Source organism: Caretta caretta, chromosome 21, assembly GCF_965140235.1.
Source record: "Caretta caretta isolate rCarCar2 chromosome 21, rCarCar1.hap1, whole genome shotgun sequence".
In the NCBI taxonomy this organism is placed as follows: domain Eukaryota; kingdom Metazoa; phylum Chordata; order Testudines; family Cheloniidae; genus Caretta; species Caretta caretta.
Window position 1 is genome coordinate 11726476 of NC_134226.1, and position 15624 is coordinate 11742099.

Below are 15624 nucleotides of genomic sequence, written 5' to 3' on the forward strand. Positions count from 1 at the left end.
GTGTCTGGGACCGGAGATATTGGCTAGTGTCATTTAGTTGCACAATCCAAGCAGCGGCTGGCCAAAAGTGCTCACCCATGTATCTGGGAGCAGCTTACATGCGAGATGCAGTGCGTGAACAGCCCAGGAGTGGGGGGTCTCGCAGCAGAGCAGGGTAAGGCTGGCTCCCAGAGCCGAGGACTGGAGTGGCCTAGAAGATCACTGGTCCAGATAACACCAGGGGAATGTCACGGTGTTATCTTTCTGGATTCTAAGAATAAAAACAGTGTTCTTTTGCAACCTCCCAGCAGAGTATTTGATGTTTCTATCCAACATCTTTGTGTGTAAGCTGTGAAATGTAACATAGCTGAAGGCTATATTAGGCCTTAATCTTTTGGCACAAGCAGTAGACACTCATGCTTTTAGCTCTGAAGCTCTTGGGTTCAAATCCTGCCGTTGCCCAAATGGGGTCTGTTATAATTGGACAATTAGCTTGGTACATCGTGGGTTTCGGTGTGGGTATATGTGTGTGTCCCTTCTCTGCAGCATCAGGGGTTGGCTATCTAGTGGCAGCAGACCGGGCTATGTGGTCCGATCCGCTACAGCGAGCCCGTGGTCCTGGTTTCCCTTCCCCTGTGTCATGCCTTGGGGTAACGTCTGTGAAATGGGGGTTGTTTGAGAGGTGGCTTCTCTGTAGCGCCTCCCTCGCTCAGTCTGTGCTTTGCTCACTCTTTTCCAGACTCCCTTCTTGACCCCGAGTACCCAGGATGAACACTCAAGATGGGGAGCAGGGTAACCCGGCTCACTCCCTTTTCGAAACCTTCCTCCATGCCAGCCACTGCCAGGAGGTGCTGGACAGCTTCCAGGCCTTATGTGGGCAGCTGGGTCTGGAGCACAAGGGCCAGCTGCCATTCTACCGTAAGCTCAAGTCCTGCCTTAACGACTGGAGTGCCAAGGACCTGTGGGGCAAGCTGGATAAGAAGGCTGGACACAAAGACTATGACCAGGGAAGGGCATGTGCCAACACCAAGGTGAGAAGGGAGGGCATGGCTGGTATAACCAGGGAAGGGCCCCTGTTGAGAGCAAGGGGGAGGTATTACACAGGCTAATTGTGTGATTTGCCTCCTTCTAGTGGCAGGTCCAAGTAACTGTAACAACTTACTACTAAGTTATAGCTAATGGAGCTGCTCTTTTACCTCAAGTGGTGGGGGCTTGTGCTTCCAGTATGGGGAATCGTGGGTTCGAATGTCAACAGTGGTGTTTGTCTGAAGGCAGCTGTGGTTCGTTGCACCTAGACATTTCAGGTCAGAGCCGGGGGTGCGTGGGGCGCATTGCTGGTGCGGGGTGAGCCCAGAGCGAGGTGATGACCATGCTGTCTTCAGGGCTGAAGTGTTTGTCCTCTCCAGGCAGAGCTGAGCGGATCAGACAGGGTATCTGAGCACCCTGGGTTGCTCCTGATAGGATGTGCAGTGGCTTGCGATGTTGACACTGTGAATAAATAGGTCTTGGCAGTTCAACAACCCCACCTGTGATGCAAATCGGGCCCCTGGCTCGAAGGGCAGGCATGGTGCAGCGTCCTGGTGAGCTCTGCCTGTGCCAGTATGTTTCGGGAAATCTCCTACTTGGACCCTGTCTCCACTAGTGCTCCAGGCGGGAGTGTTCCCGAAACCCTCATGCTGGCTAGGCCGGGGTCGTACAGCGTGTTTGCTCTGTCCAAGGCCCCAGGGCGTGCAGGAGGGGTGGGGGGCTAGGAGCCAGGAACTCCCACGCCCCAACACTGATTCCTTGGGCGGTTGAGCTCTCTGCTTATGTCCCCTTGTGGAGAACAGGGAGTTAATGGCTTCCTTGCAGGCAGTGTCAGTGCTGGGGGGGAGTAGGGGGTGGTGCTGTTCAGTCTAACTTGGGAGAGATTAGATCCCCCATTATCTGTCCTTGGATGAGAACAACTGGGACCGAGACTAAAACACATTGTTTTAAAACCTGCAAGGGTTCAGCTCGCTGAATTCCCAGCAGGGGGAACGTGGGGCTTCCTTGTCTACGCTGAGGAATTCAGCCATCAGTGTGTGGTACCCCTTTAAGGGCTGAGCTTCCCAGGCAGAGAGTCTGCAAAGAGATCTTCCACGAGCATCTCGGGCACTGAGTGTTCATTGGACACCACCCAGCATAGCTGCACTGGTGCAAACCCACAGGACTGACACACCGAGCTGCTGCTTGTGCTGGGGGTAGCTCACCCCTGCTCGAATCCGGGGCTAGCTGCACGGGTGAGATCCCAGCCAGGCCTAGTCTCCCCTCCCTCAGCTAGTCAGGCCCTTCTGCCCCCCAGGGGGACAGACGTGCCCGTCCCAGGAGATCAGCAATGGGGTACCTGGTGGGCTTATTCCGACCTATAAGCGGGGAGCCCCCTGCGTTCTGCCCCGGGCACCCAGCTCTGACACTGCCCCTTCCAGTGCCTGATCATCGGGGCAGGCCCCTGCGGGCTCCGCACCGCCATCGAGCTGGCCTTCCTGGGGGCCCACGTCGTGCTGGTGGAGAAGAGAGACTCCTTCTCCCGCAACAACGTGCTGCACCTCTGGCCTTTCACCATCCACGACCTGCGGGTGCTGGGCGCCAAGAAGTTTTACGGGCGCTTCTGCACCGGGACCTTGGATCACATCAGTGAGTGGGGCTGGGGAAGCAGGGCGGGCACAGCTCTGGGGACAGGGATGTCGGGCGCAAATGGGTGTGTGGGTGTTGGGTGACAGGACAGTGCCCGGCGCGCTGTGGCAGGGGTTGGTTGTGTGTGTGGGGGGGGGTGGACAGAGCTGTGCCGGGGGCATGTTGCGGCTTGTGGGGATTGTTGCAGTGAGGGGCACCTGCGGCTGGGGTTGTGGGGGAGGCTGGTGGAATGGCCAAAGTGCCCTGTGGTTGTGGCTGGGTGAGCTGGGGTCTGGGGCCCGGCTGTCCCAAAGGGAGCCCCATCCCAGCGTGCCCCCGGAGACGCTACTGTGGATTTCAGCTCCCCCCACGCTCCGTTTCACACCAAGGGCAGCTTTGCCCCCGGCCTGCACAATAAACACAGCTGGCACCTGCCTTCTGGGGCCGAGCCCCATCTCCCATGCTCTTCGACCTGTGTCTGCACATCAAAGGGGTCCCCCCACCCCAGCGCTGCTCCAGGGGATTCTGCAGTAGCAGCTGCCCTCCCTGGTAAAGCATCCTGCATCCCATGGTGGGGAGAGGTCCGGGCCCCAAGTCTGTAGCTGGCAGGCAAGTAGCTAGGGAGCTGCCTTGGGTCAGATAGCAGGGAGTGGTCGGAGTCTGTGACCCACAAGGCAGGGGAGCCGAGTGGGGGATGGACTCGAATGGGCTTTGTCTGCGGCTGAGCTCTGGGGAGCTTTGATTTCTGCTCACTCGCTCTGTCTTTCTCTCTCCAGGTATCCGACAGTTGCAGCTGATCCTCCTGAAGGTCGCCTTGCTCCTGGGGGTTGAAGTTCATGTCAACGTGCAGTTTGAGGGGCTCATCCCCCCCGCAGAGAAGGGAAGCGGACGGGGTAGGGAAGCCGGAGCCTTGTGGCCTGGACTCATTCCAGCTGTCACTGGCTGAAATCCAGCCTGTCCTGTGCTGACGGTGCAGCTCATCGCAGAGGGGCTGTCCTGGGGTCGGGGGATGCAGAGAAGTGCCCCAGGTGTGCGTGAACTTTTCTGAGATCACACCGAGGGGTTCAAGCCGCCCCATCACACTGCTGGCACCTCCACCTAGGGCTAGGCTGTTCCCTGGAGTTCAGGGAGATCTGCCTCCAGACAGAATCATAGAAGATCAGGGTTGGAAGAGACCTCAGGAGGTCATCTAGTCCCACCCCCTGCTCAAAGCAGGACCAACACCAACTAAGCGTAGGTTGAGGAGGGGTTGGGGGATTTATCCCCTTTGCCTGCTAAATGCTGCTGACCAAGACTGAAATCTCTGCAGAGGACTAACGCACTCGTGACATGGTTTTGAGCTGTGGGTCGATTTCCCCTCAGTCCCCTGAGGTTTTTGTTTTATTTGAAATAACGATACCGGTGCCTCCACAAATGCCAATCCAGCTTCACAAACTCCTCCCCTCTCCGGGGTGTGGGGCCAATACCATTATCCCCATTGTTCAGATGGGGAAACTGAGGCATGGAGCGGGGGAGTGACTCACCCAAAGTCATGCAGTGAGTTACTGGTAGAGCTAGGATTAGACCCCAGAACTCCTGACGATGAGCCATGAGCTCAAACCACTAGACCGCACCCCCCTCGTTATGTATAAACGTTCCTGGCAGGGGGACGGGGGAGTTTTCATACTGGGGTGTCGCTCAGGCCCCCTCCGACGCCCCCCTCTCCATTGTCTTTCTCCGCAGGTGGTGCCTGGAGGGCTGCGCTCCAGCCCAGCTCCTCTCCCGTGGGGCAGTATGAATTTGACGTCCTCATCTCAGCTGGAGGAGGCAAATTTGTGCCTAAAGGTGAGGGCTTGCTCCCTTGTGAGCTGCAGCTAGCGTGTTCCCCTCCCTTCCAGCCTGGCTAGAGCGCGGCGGGGGGCACTCCATCTCCTCTGTTGCTTGATGTTCCTTCTCCTCTACCATGAGGGCAAGTACAGTCCCCACAGGGCTCGGGGGCTGATGGCGGGGCCTCTCTTGGGCCAGACGCACCCCCGGTACCCAGGGGCTGGCCAGCAGCATTGGCCGAGGAGGGGCCAGTGCTCGCCACCCTTCTCAGGGTGGCCGGGCTAAGGGAAAACAATGGAGCCTCTGGTCACGTCAGCTGGGCCGATGGGCCCCGGGACCCTGATCGAGTCTCTTCTCACGGGTGAGGGGGGCGGAGAGAGAGGCTGCAGGGCCTGCGTGGGAATGGATGGGGGTCGTTCTCTCTCGGCTCAGTTCCTCGTGGGTCCCCACCCAGTGGGGCTGGAGTCTCTCGGCCTGGGGCGGGCTGGAGGGGGGGAAATGCAGCGCTCTCTGGAGCAGGGCATGTGCATGAGCCAGGCAGCTTGGAGCCACGGCTTGTACCGTGAAGGGTCTGAAATGCAGCTGCGGGGGAAACGGGGGAGGGGGAGAAGAGGCCTTGAGACAGGTCGGCTCCTGATAGCTGGCGCTGCTCACGCTACCCGCTGAGGCGTGCCCCGAACATCTGCAAGGCTGTGGCTGCAGGGCTGGCCAGCTGCTGCCTTAAAATGCATGTAGCATCATGCAGCGGGGCATTCCCAGTGCTTGCACCGGGGCCCCTACAGCCCAGAACTGCCTGGCCTCCAGGCCCGCCCCTTCCCTGAGAAAACCAAACAGCGGGGGACCTCCCTTCCTGGGCCACTGTCCCCCCAGTCTCCTAATGGTGCTTCCCTCACTCCCCAGCGTCTGTGCTGGGCCGGGAGCTCCTGGGGGCAGGGAGCGATTCCCCCTCAGTGCTCAGTAATCGGTACGTGGTCCTGCCCTCTGGCTGCACATTGCTAGCTTGGTGCTGGCCCAAGGAGGATGGGGGGTTCAGAGCTGGGGCTTGGTCCAGGCCCTTCTCAAACCCTGCTCCTGCCACGGCTGGCACTTGCTCCAGACGCAGCGCCCTAGATGTCGGGCTGGGTGGTTCTTGGAGCAGCCGAATAGCAGACAAGGACGCTGTGCCCCTGGGGGTATGTCCTGACCCTCGCCAGCCTGATTTGGCCTGCACCCCTCTTCTCTGCCTCCACACCCCACAGGCTTTTCCCTGCGCTGCCAATGCCCCCTTTCCTGGGGGCTAGGAAGGGCCCCAGCAGGCCTGACGGGCGCGGTGTCTGTGTCTGTCCCCAGGGTTCAAGCGGAAGGAGATGCGTGGGAAGCTGGCGATCGGCATCACCACCAACTTCGTCAACCGCCACAGCCGGGCCGAGGTGGAGGTCGCCGAGATCAGCGGTGTGGCCCGCATCTACAACCAGCAGTTCTTCCAGAACCTCTACAACAAAACAGGTTGGCAGGGCCTTCCCCCGTCAGCTAATCCCCTCCCCTGTGCATCCCCCAGGGCTGCAACAACCCGCACCCTGTCTGTCTGTGAATGGAGCAGGTTGTAGGGCAGCTGCCTGTTCTTGGACGGCATTCTCACGCCAGCTCTCTCGGCCCGGCTCCACCTCAACCCTCTGTTTATACCTTTGCCCCGTGCCAGGTATCGACTTGGAGAACATTGTCTACTACAAAGACGACACCCACTATTTTGTCATGACGGCCAAAAAACAGAGCCTGCTCAGAAAGGGGGTCATTGTCCAGGTGAGGGGGCCCAGCGTGGACGTGGGGAGGAGACTGGCCGCCGTGGGATGGGAGAGATGGGACCAGATAGCTGAGTTCACCAGGGCACCGGCTTGCGTTTCATGTGCCCAGCCTGTTGGAACATAAGGAACATGTACGTGTAGGCGTGGTGCATTGTGCTACCATCCCGGCGGTGCTTGCAAGGGCTGGGGGCAGTGCCTGGCTGGGAGGCCTCCAGAGGACAGAAATAGTGCTGGGGATTCGCTGAGGGGCACTTCTCTCTCTCTCTAGGGCATGGCTGGCCCACAAGCACTGGGAGTGACTGCCGCTCCAGCTGACATACCCGAGCTAGCTTTAACGCAGGTTGCTCGGGTCCCTGCCCGGCGGAGCTGTTTCAGTGTGTGAAGTTCCAGGTGGGTGTGGACAGCTCATGCTGCCATGGCTTCAGGGCTCCAGTACCCAAGCTAGCTAGATTAAACAGCTCAAGTTGCAGTCACGCTCAGGGGCTGCAGTGTAGACGTACCCTGGGCCAGTGCATCAGTCTGGTGCTAAGAGTAGAGTGCTGCTGGAAAGACCATTTTTCAGATGAGACCTAAAACGCAGGTGCCAACCACTAACGCTCTATGGAACTCCTTGCTGGAGTGGGTGTGTCCTGGCAAATTTCCATACAGGTGTTAAATCCTGCTGACCTACATCGCTCCTTGTGGTTTCAGTGGGATACGTTATGTCAAAGTTTGACTCAGGCTCACAATTTATCAGACCACTCTGTTTTATTAGCAAAGCTGCTCTGCTAATACATTTAGAAGTGAGCCCCCCGAGTGGGGCTTGTGTCTCTTAATTTATACAGCTTGCTGGAGAACAAGTTACAGAGAAGTTACAGACAAAAGAAGAAAAAGATTTTAGTCACCACCCTTCGAGATCCCTGAGACCAGTCACGTATCTTCAATTACCTGCCACCCTTAACAATCTCCTTTAACAGCTTCCAGTTAACTTAACTAATTGCCCTTCACACCTTCCATTCTGATGCCTGCTTCTTAGACGTGCTGGCTCTATCTTAATTGCTTCTCCATTCAAAAGCTAACTGTCCCTACGTGTGCTCCCTCAGATACTTTGTAACATGTTTTGGCATGCCCTCTCATATACAATGTATCCAGCATGTCCCCTTATACAATGTTATACTTATACAATGTTATACTTCCACAGTTATAACTTTATATTTCCTGCCCATGCCTGTTGCTGTGTACTCTTATTCAGCTGCCATGTTCCACCTCAGAGGTGGCTGCATCTTGATAGGTGGTGAAGTGATCCCTTTGCTTTACAAACAAATACGCTTTTGGGCACCTGTGCCAGGAATCCCCTTTTGAGTAACACCCTGCCCCCCATTCCCGTAGGACAAAGCGGACATAGAGAGCTTGCTGTCTGCTGAGAACATCAGTCAAGAAGCCCTCCTCAGCTATGCCAAGGAAGCCGCCAACTTCTCCACCAACTACCAGCTGCCTGACTTGGAGTTCGCTCTGAACCACCGGAACTGCCCGGACGTCGACATGTTTGACTTCACCTGCATGAACCGCTCGGAGAACGCAGCCCTGGTACGCGAGTGCCACGGGGCCCGGCTGCTCATCGGGCTGGTGGGAGACTGTCTGGTGGAGGTCAGTGCCCGCCTAACGAGAGACGAACAGGTGTGGGGGCAGGGGAGGATGGGCTCTGGCCAGGATCCCTTTGCAGCCTCAGCTTGCAAGGCTGGAGGCATCTCCTTCCCTGAGAGTGTCCCCTTGGCAGCGCTGCCAGCCCAGGGGCAGAGTTTATGCAAACCCTAACTCTCCCCGTCAGGCAGCAGACTGGCCGGCCACACTCCCCACTCCCGCTCAGGGCAATGCTCGTGTTTCCCAGCTGTGGTGATTCTTCCCCTAACCCAAGACAGCATCTTCAAACACGTGCTGTAGCAATTGGGGCAGTGCGGGTGTCATGCCAGGAGCCCAAGGGCTGCTCCTGATTTAGGCCATGGCTTTATGCTTGGCCCGGCTAAGCCATGCTCTGCTGCCGTGACCTGCGCCACCATGGCTGTGCTGCTGTTCAGACTCACGCTAGCTCGATGAAAGCTAGCGTGACTGCGTGCACACGGACAGGGGAGCCCCACCCCTCACTCGCAGCGAAGGTGGAGCCTTATATAGCATGGAGCCGGCTAGTAGTTTGAGCAAGGGCTGAGTGTCAGGACTTTGGGTTGCCATTCCTGACCCCGCCTTGTTACGGAACATTCACCCCTGCGCGCCTCGGTTTCCCTCTCCGTTGAACTGGGATAACGACCACCCCTGTGAGGCCGAGCAGGTTGGTGAACGTGCGCAGTGCTGAGAGATCCCTAGCAAAAAGCCCTGTCCATGTGCAAAAGATGACTGGGCAGTGGGCCCCGAAGTGCTGAGACTACGGGTCCCAGCACCGGGCAGGGTTCTGTGTTGCCCGGCAACTCGCTGGAGCCTGGGGTCCCTGTAAGCTGCATCTGAGTCACAGGGCAGAGCCTGGCCGGGGTTTGGAAATTGTCCAGGCCTCGTTTCACTCGGCAGCTTCACACGGAGCTCTGTGCCTATGTCTCCAGTAAGCTTTTCTTTTCTGAGCCGCACCCTGCCCAGGGCCCCAGGCTCCGCTGAGTCTCTGGGCTGGATGCTGTCTCTGGATCGTGAGGCTGAGGGTCGTCCTTCCGGCCAACCAGGGAGCAAGCTGACTCTCTCCTCTAATCTCTCCCCTTTGTTTGGTCTGTAGCCTGGGGTCCCATCCTCGAGCTGGGCCCCATGGCTCTGTCCACTAGCAGCCCTTTGTCTGGGAGGGCTCAGCTCCCAGGCTGACACCCAGGTTCTGGTTTTTCGGAGGTCAGGGGTGGGAGTAAGGAGGGGAGAGGCTTGAAGCAGGAGCCCCCCAGATGCATGCTTCCCTCTGCTGACCTGCAGCTCTGACTTCTTCCGTTGGCAGCTACCCAGTTTGGCAGCAGCTGTGTGAATGCTGAGCACTGTGTGAGAACCAGCGGCGAGTTATATGGGCCCATGCTGCCTGTGCTCCAGGAATATTCAGGGCCCGGGGGCCCAGCTCCACCAGTCTGTCCCCCGGCCCTGCCTGCTGCCCCATGGTGATTTAAAAGGGCCCCGGGGGCCCCCTGCCGCCACCACCGGCAGCACAGCAGGGCTAAGGCAGCTTCTTGCCCAGCCTCGCTCCGTGCCACTCCCGGAAGGGGCCAGCACGGCCCTGGGTGTGTGTGTGTATGTCTCCGCACGCTGCCCCCATTCCGAGCGTCGACTCCGCAGCTCCCATTGGTTGGGAACTGCGGCCAATGGGAGCCGCGGGGGCGGTGCCTGTGGGCAGCGGTGCACAGAGACCCCTGGCCCTCCTGCCTAGGACCCACTGCAAGAGGGGTGTGTGGGTCGCTTTTGGGAGGTGCCCGAGGTAAGGGCTGCACCCCTCACCCTCTCCCACACCCCAACCTCCTGCCCCAGCCCAGAGCCTGCACCCAGCACCCAAACTCCCTCCCAGAGCCCGCACCCCTCCCACACCTGAACTCCCTCCCAGAACCTTAGGCAGGTGTGTGTGTCTGGTGGGGGGGACAGGACTTGGACCCATTCTGGGCACCACCAAAAATTATACAAACCTGCCACCCCTGAGAACCAGCCTGGGTGGTTCCCGATCACAGCACCAACCTTCCGGATCTGAGGAGCAGGTTGGTTTTTGTGCGTTCAATTGCGCTCGAAGCTGGAGGCTGTTGTGTGCCAGGGACCTCAGCCAGGACTCTGAAAATCCTCCCGTAGGGTTACTGAACACATGTGCAGCTCCCATCCCCTCCACTCTCTCTGTCTCGTGTTTTGTAGCCATTCTGGCCGCTGGGCACCGGTGTGGCGCGGGGTTTTTTGGCCGCCTTTGACACTGCCTGGATGGTGAAAAGATGGGCAGCAGGAACCTCCCCACTGGACCTTCTGGCTGAGAGGTGAGGACTCTACTCCTGCAAGGGTGGGGACGGGGGCTGTTCACGGGTTCCAGATTGTGTGTGTTTGCTTGGTGCAGTACAAAAGCTATCAACCCTCATGCATCAGGGCACAAGCCAACCTCTAACGATAGAGGGTCAGGAGGAAACTTCCCCTGGGGGCAGGTAATCCCATAACTGCAGGGTTCTTGCACCTTCTTCTGAAGCAGCAGGTGCTGGCCACTGTTGCAGCCAGGATACCAGTCTAGATGGACCCCTAATCTGGCAATCCCCGTGTTCTTAAATGTAAAGACAATCCCTGCTTTGGAGAACTTAGTGCCTTTGTACAGCAGGAAGGATACGGCACATCAGGTGCTCAGAGCACAAGGCGTCCTTAGATCCATGTGGCTCAGCTGTTTTGAGCCCCCTGCAAGGAAGAGACCTAGGAAGCGTGGCTGCTGTGAGGGGCTGGGTCAGGGCAATGTGGAGCCTTTCACTTCTAGATCACCCCCCGGAATCTGGCCCAGGGCAGTAACGGTGGCTGTCTGGTGCCCTGTGTGAACTGAGTTGGGTCTGTCTAGTTCCTAGTGGACAGGTGTCTGTGTGGCACAACTCACATGCACAACGGCAGCCTCAACAGAGAGGGCAAGGAGTGACTGAGTTCCCTTCTGGCTCCTGGAGGGGTCCCTGCATGGTCGGGCTCGGGCGTGGGGGAAGTCTGCACTGTTCCTGCTGACAAATAAAGGACTTTGGTCTCAAGCTGGCACCTTTGCTTAGCACTAAATTCAGCCCTTCTCAAGACCATTGACTGCCAGGAAGCGCCTGATTGCAGGTTGTGTCTTTAGAGCTGTGGTGTCTGTCTAGATCACTCACACTCTGAGCTCTTAAGAGCATAAGAACGGCCAGACTGGATCAGACCAATGGTCCATCTAGCCACTATCCTGTCTTCCGACAGTGGCCAGTGCCAGGTGCTTCAGAGGGAATGAACAGAGCAGGGCAATTTTGAGTGATCTGTCCCTGGTCATCCGCTCCCAGCTTCTGGCAGCTGCAGGGTTAGGGACACCCTCACCGTCTTGGCTAATAGCCATTGATGGACCTATTCTCCATGAACGTATCTAATTCTGAGCCCAGTTATACTTTTGGTCTTCACACCATCCCCTGGCAACGAGTCCCACAGGTTGACTGTGCGTTGGGTGAAGAAAAACTTCATTATATTTGTTTTAAACCCGCTCCTACTAATGTCATCCGGAGACCCATAGTGCTTGTGTTATGTGAGGGGTAAACAACACTTCCTTCTTCACTTTTTCTCCACACCAGTCATGATTGTATAGACCTCTATCATCTCTCCCCCCTACCCCCAGTCGTCTCTTTTCTAATATGAACCTTCCCAGAGTTTTTAATATCTCTTCACACGGAAGCTGTTCCATTCCCTTAATCATTTTTGTTGCCCTTCTCTGTACTTCTTCTTATTCGAATATATCTTTTTTGAGATGGAGTGACCAGAACTGCACACAGTATTCCAGGTGTGGGTGGGCCATTGATTTGTACAGTGGCATTATAATATTTTCTCTTTTATTATCTATCCCTTTCGTTAGGGCTCCTAACACTCTGTTTGCTTTTTTGATTGCTGCTGCCCGTTGAGCAGAGAACTCTCCACAAGGACTCCAAGATCTTTCTTGAGTGGTAACAGCTAACTTAGACCCCAACATTTGATCTGTGTCGTTCGGATTATGTTTTCCACTGTGCATTACTTTGTATTTATCAACATTGAATTTTATCTGCCATTTTGTTGCCCAGTCACCCAGTTTAGTGAAATCCCTTTGTAGCTCTTTGCAGTCTGCTTTGGACCATTTATTCCTACCTTTTTTTCTGTCTTTTAACCAGTTACTGGTCCATGAGAGGACCTTCCCTTCTACCGCATGACTGCTTAATTTGTTTTTAAGAGCCTTTGGAGAGGGACCTTGTCAAAGGCTTTCTGAAAGTCCAAGCACACTATATCCACTGGATCACCCTTGTCCACATGGTTGTTGACCCCCCTCAAAGAATTCTAATAGATTGGTGAGGCATGATTTCCCTTTACAAAATCTGTCTTCACTCTTCCCCAAACATCACTCTGGGATGTATTAGCAGGAGTGTTGTAAGCAAGACACGAGAAGTAATTCTTGCACTCTACTCCGTGCTGATTGGGCCTCAACTGCAGTATTGTGTCCAATTCTGGGAGAGACATTTCAGGAAGGATGTGGACAAATTGGAGAAAGTCCAGAGAAGAGCAACAAAAATGATTAAAGGTCTAGAAAACATAACCTATGAGGGAAGACTGAAAAAATTGGGTTTGTTTAGTTTGGAGAAGAGAAGACCAAGAGGGGACATGATAACAGTTTTCAAGTACATAAAGTTTGTTACAAGGAGGAGGGAGAAAAATTGTTCTCTTTAACCACTGAGGATAGGACAAGAAGCAATGGGTTTGAATTGTAGAGGAAATGGCGGTTTAGGTTGGACATTAGGAAAAACTTCCTAACTGTCAGGGTGGTTAAACACTGAAATAAATTGCCTAGAGAGGTTGTGGAATCTCCATCATTGGAGATTTTTAAGAGCAGGTTGGACAAACACCTGTCAGGGATGGTTTAAATAATACTTAGCCCTGCCATGAGTGCAGGGGACTGGATTAGATGGCCTCTCGAGGTCCCTTCCAGTGCTATGATTCTATATCATGTTCATCTATATGTCTGATAATTATGTTCTTTACTATAGTTTCAACCAATTTGCCTGGTACTGAAGTCAGGCTTACTGGCCCGTAATTGCCAGGATTGCCCCTGGAGCCTTTTTAAAAAATTGGTGTTACATTAGCTATCCTCCAGTCATCTAGTGCAGAGGCTGATTTAAGCGAGAGGTTACATACCACAGGTAGTCGTTCTGCCATTTCAGATTTGAATTTCTTCAGTCTTGGGTGAATCCCAACTGGTCCTGCTGACTTATTATGGATTAATTTATCAGTTTATTCCAAACCCTGCTTAATCTGCAACAGTTCTTCAGATTTGTCACCTAAAAGGAATGGCTCAGGTGTGGGAATCTCCCCCACATCCTCTGCAGCAAAGACCGGTGCAAAGAATTCATTTCGCTCGTGTACAACGGCCTCGTCTTCCTCACGTGCTCCTTTAGCACCTGGGTTGTCCAGTGGCCCCACTGACTGTTTGGCAGGCTTCCTGCTTCTGATGTACTTTAAAAATGCACTGTTGGTTTTTGCATCTTTAGCTACTTGCTCTCCCAATCCTCTCCTGGCCTGCCTCATGATGCTTTCCCACTTGACTTGCCAAAGTTTATGCTCCTTTCTATTTTCCTCTTCTGAACCCTCCGTTCCTTTACCTTCCTCACTTTTGAGATCAGTGGCGGAGGAACGTCCGTGTTTAACCTGGCTCGTTTCCTCTGTGCAGGGAGAGCATCTACCAGCAGCTGTCTCAAACGTCCCCCGACAACACCAACAAAAACACCAGCCAGTACAGCATTGACCCTACTACTCGCTACCGCAACATCAACCTCCAAGCCATAAAGCCCAACCAGGTAACTCGTCCAGGCCAGACGGAGATCCCGCCCTGCCGGGGCTCCTTGCGGCTGGTGTCAGAAGCACCAGCCCTTGTTCCTAAAGCCATTTCTCTCTCCCTGCCTGGTTTGTTACCTCCACCAAGGGATAATTGTGTCCACTTGGCCGACATGGCGCTGCACACTCCTGGGAACTGAACACGGAGTGAGGTCTCTGCTCTGTTCTCATAGGAATGATGGGATAATCCAAGTTGTAACCTCACACCCCATATTGATTCCACCCGGCTGTTGCCCTCTGCCCCAGGGACAGGTGTATATCTGCACAGCTTGAGAGCCGGTGGGTAGTAGAGGAATGAACCATGAATCCACGATGCAGCTGACTGTGCACAGGCCCAGTAAGCAAGCGAATGCAGCCAGCTCTGGGGAAGAGCCAGCGGTGAGCTGCACAGGTCGCTAGCCAGCTTGGTCTCAGAAGGAGAGAGGGCATGGCTGGGTGCTCTGTCAGAGGGCCGCACACTCCTTGTGTTCCCTCTACTGGGGTTTTGACCTCCCTTCACCGGGACCGGAGGCCTTTTCTTCTGCAGATTGCCTTGTCCTGCAATGTCAGTAACCGCTCTCGGGGTGTCTGTCTCTGCAGGTCCGTGACATGTATGTGGTGGGGATGATCGAGATCGACCATAAGAAGAGAAACAGTCGTGAGAGCACAGGCAAGTCTGGGGGGCCCACCCCTGGGCGTCCAACTGGACGGATCCCCCCACAGACCTGCTTTCCACCCCGTGCATGCATCGCCCTCCTCACCTTGGAGAAGCAGCGGCTGGTGGAGCTTCCCCCACCACCCAGCCTCGGTGCTGGGTGCCTGCCTGACTTTTTGCTCCCTTTTCTGTCGGGCTTTCCACCCCTATCGCTGACTTTCCTGGCGCCCTTTCTCCATGTGCCCGCTTATACCCAAGCCTTGGGCGTTTGGCTGAGGCTTGGTGCCCCCGGGGTGGGACTTTGTGCACCCTCTGGCTCCTCTTTTAGATCCTCTCCTGTCTTCTCCTCCCCAGGGCGCCCCCTCTTTCCTCCTGCCCCACTTCCGCTCACCCCAGCAGCGTCCCAGGAGCCTTTGGGGGCCAGAGTGTCCGAGTGCTGCAGAGGGGTGGGGAGCCGGGCATGGGGACTGTGGCTCCCTCCCTGGAGGGGACATGAGCAGTTCTTCCCTCATTTTTTGGGAGGTGGCCTTGGGAGCCACTTGAACCTGTCCTCGGCTGGGCTGGCAGGCTGAGTCTGGGCACGCTGTCGCCTCAGCAGCAGCTAACAGGAGACACGGTCTCCCCGTCCTCTCCATGAGCCCTATGCCCTTGCTCCCACGTTCTGCGGCCCAAGGAAGCGACCCACCTGCTGCCCCCTGCCCCCCAAGGCCCTTGATGGAGGTGATTGTAGGTTTCCCAGCTCCGATCCCCTGGCTGCTCCCTTTTACAGCTGTGCCCCACCCCAGTCCCAGCCCCGTGCCTTATCCTCTCTCTCCTCCAGACGTCGGCAGGGCCTACGAGGAGCTCCTGAGCTGGTGCCAGACCCACACGGCGGGTTACCGCGGCGTCACGGTGACGGACTTCACGCACTCCTGGAAAAGCGGCCTGGCCCTGTGTGCCCTCATCCACCGCTTCCGGCCCAACCTCCTGTAAGGCTCCTGTCCCCGTGGCTTGGGGACGGGAGGACGACCCCGGCTGGGCTGCCACACAACACTTGGCCCCGGGCTGGGAGCGTGTGTGTCCCTGCGGTGGCTGCCGCTGGGAATTCCTAGGTGCCGGTTTGCGGGGGGGGATGATGTGTGTTTCGTGGCGGCTGGATGGTGCCTCCTACTACCCCACCCTGCACCCCCAAGCCTCTAGTTCCCGCCACAACCTGACCTTTGGCCCCCCCGCCCTTGCTGAATGTTGCTGTATTTGGCCCAATGGATGATCCCCCCCCGCCCAGTGCCGAGGGGTGCT

At 56.2% G+C, this 15624-nt stretch overlaps 1 protein-coding gene across 2 annotated transcripts in view; it reads left to right on the forward strand.

The window, feature by feature from the left end:
• The window catches only part of MICAL1 (microtubule associated monooxygenase, calponin and LIM domain containing 1), a 46221-nt gene that overhangs the window by 18616 nt on the left and 11981 nt on the right, over nucleotides 1–15624 (forward strand). The window contains exons 2-12 of one of the 2 annotated variants that reach the window (XM_048827086.2): nucleotides 719–1010; nucleotides 2427–2634; nucleotides 3390–3506; nucleotides 4336–4437; nucleotides 5749–5904; nucleotides 6098–6198; nucleotides 7569–7826; nucleotides 10026–10141; nucleotides 13549–13675; nucleotides 14292–14361; nucleotides 15167–15314. In XM_048827086.2, the coding sequence (XP_048683043.2) occupies nucleotides 747–1010; nucleotides 2427–2634; nucleotides 3390–3506; nucleotides 4336–4437; nucleotides 5749–5904; nucleotides 6098–6198; nucleotides 7569–7826; nucleotides 10026–10141; nucleotides 13549–13675; nucleotides 14292–14361; nucleotides 15167–15314 (1667 nt within the window). In that variant the 5' untranslated portion in view covers nucleotides 719–746. Of the gene's footprint in view, nucleotides 1–718; nucleotides 1011–2426; nucleotides 2635–3389; nucleotides 3507–4335; nucleotides 4438–5748; nucleotides 5905–6097; nucleotides 6199–7568; nucleotides 7827–10025; nucleotides 10142–13548; nucleotides 13676–14291; nucleotides 14362–15166; nucleotides 15315–15624 lie in introns of those variants that run through there. The other variant, XM_075122003.1, reaches the window with a different exon arrangement.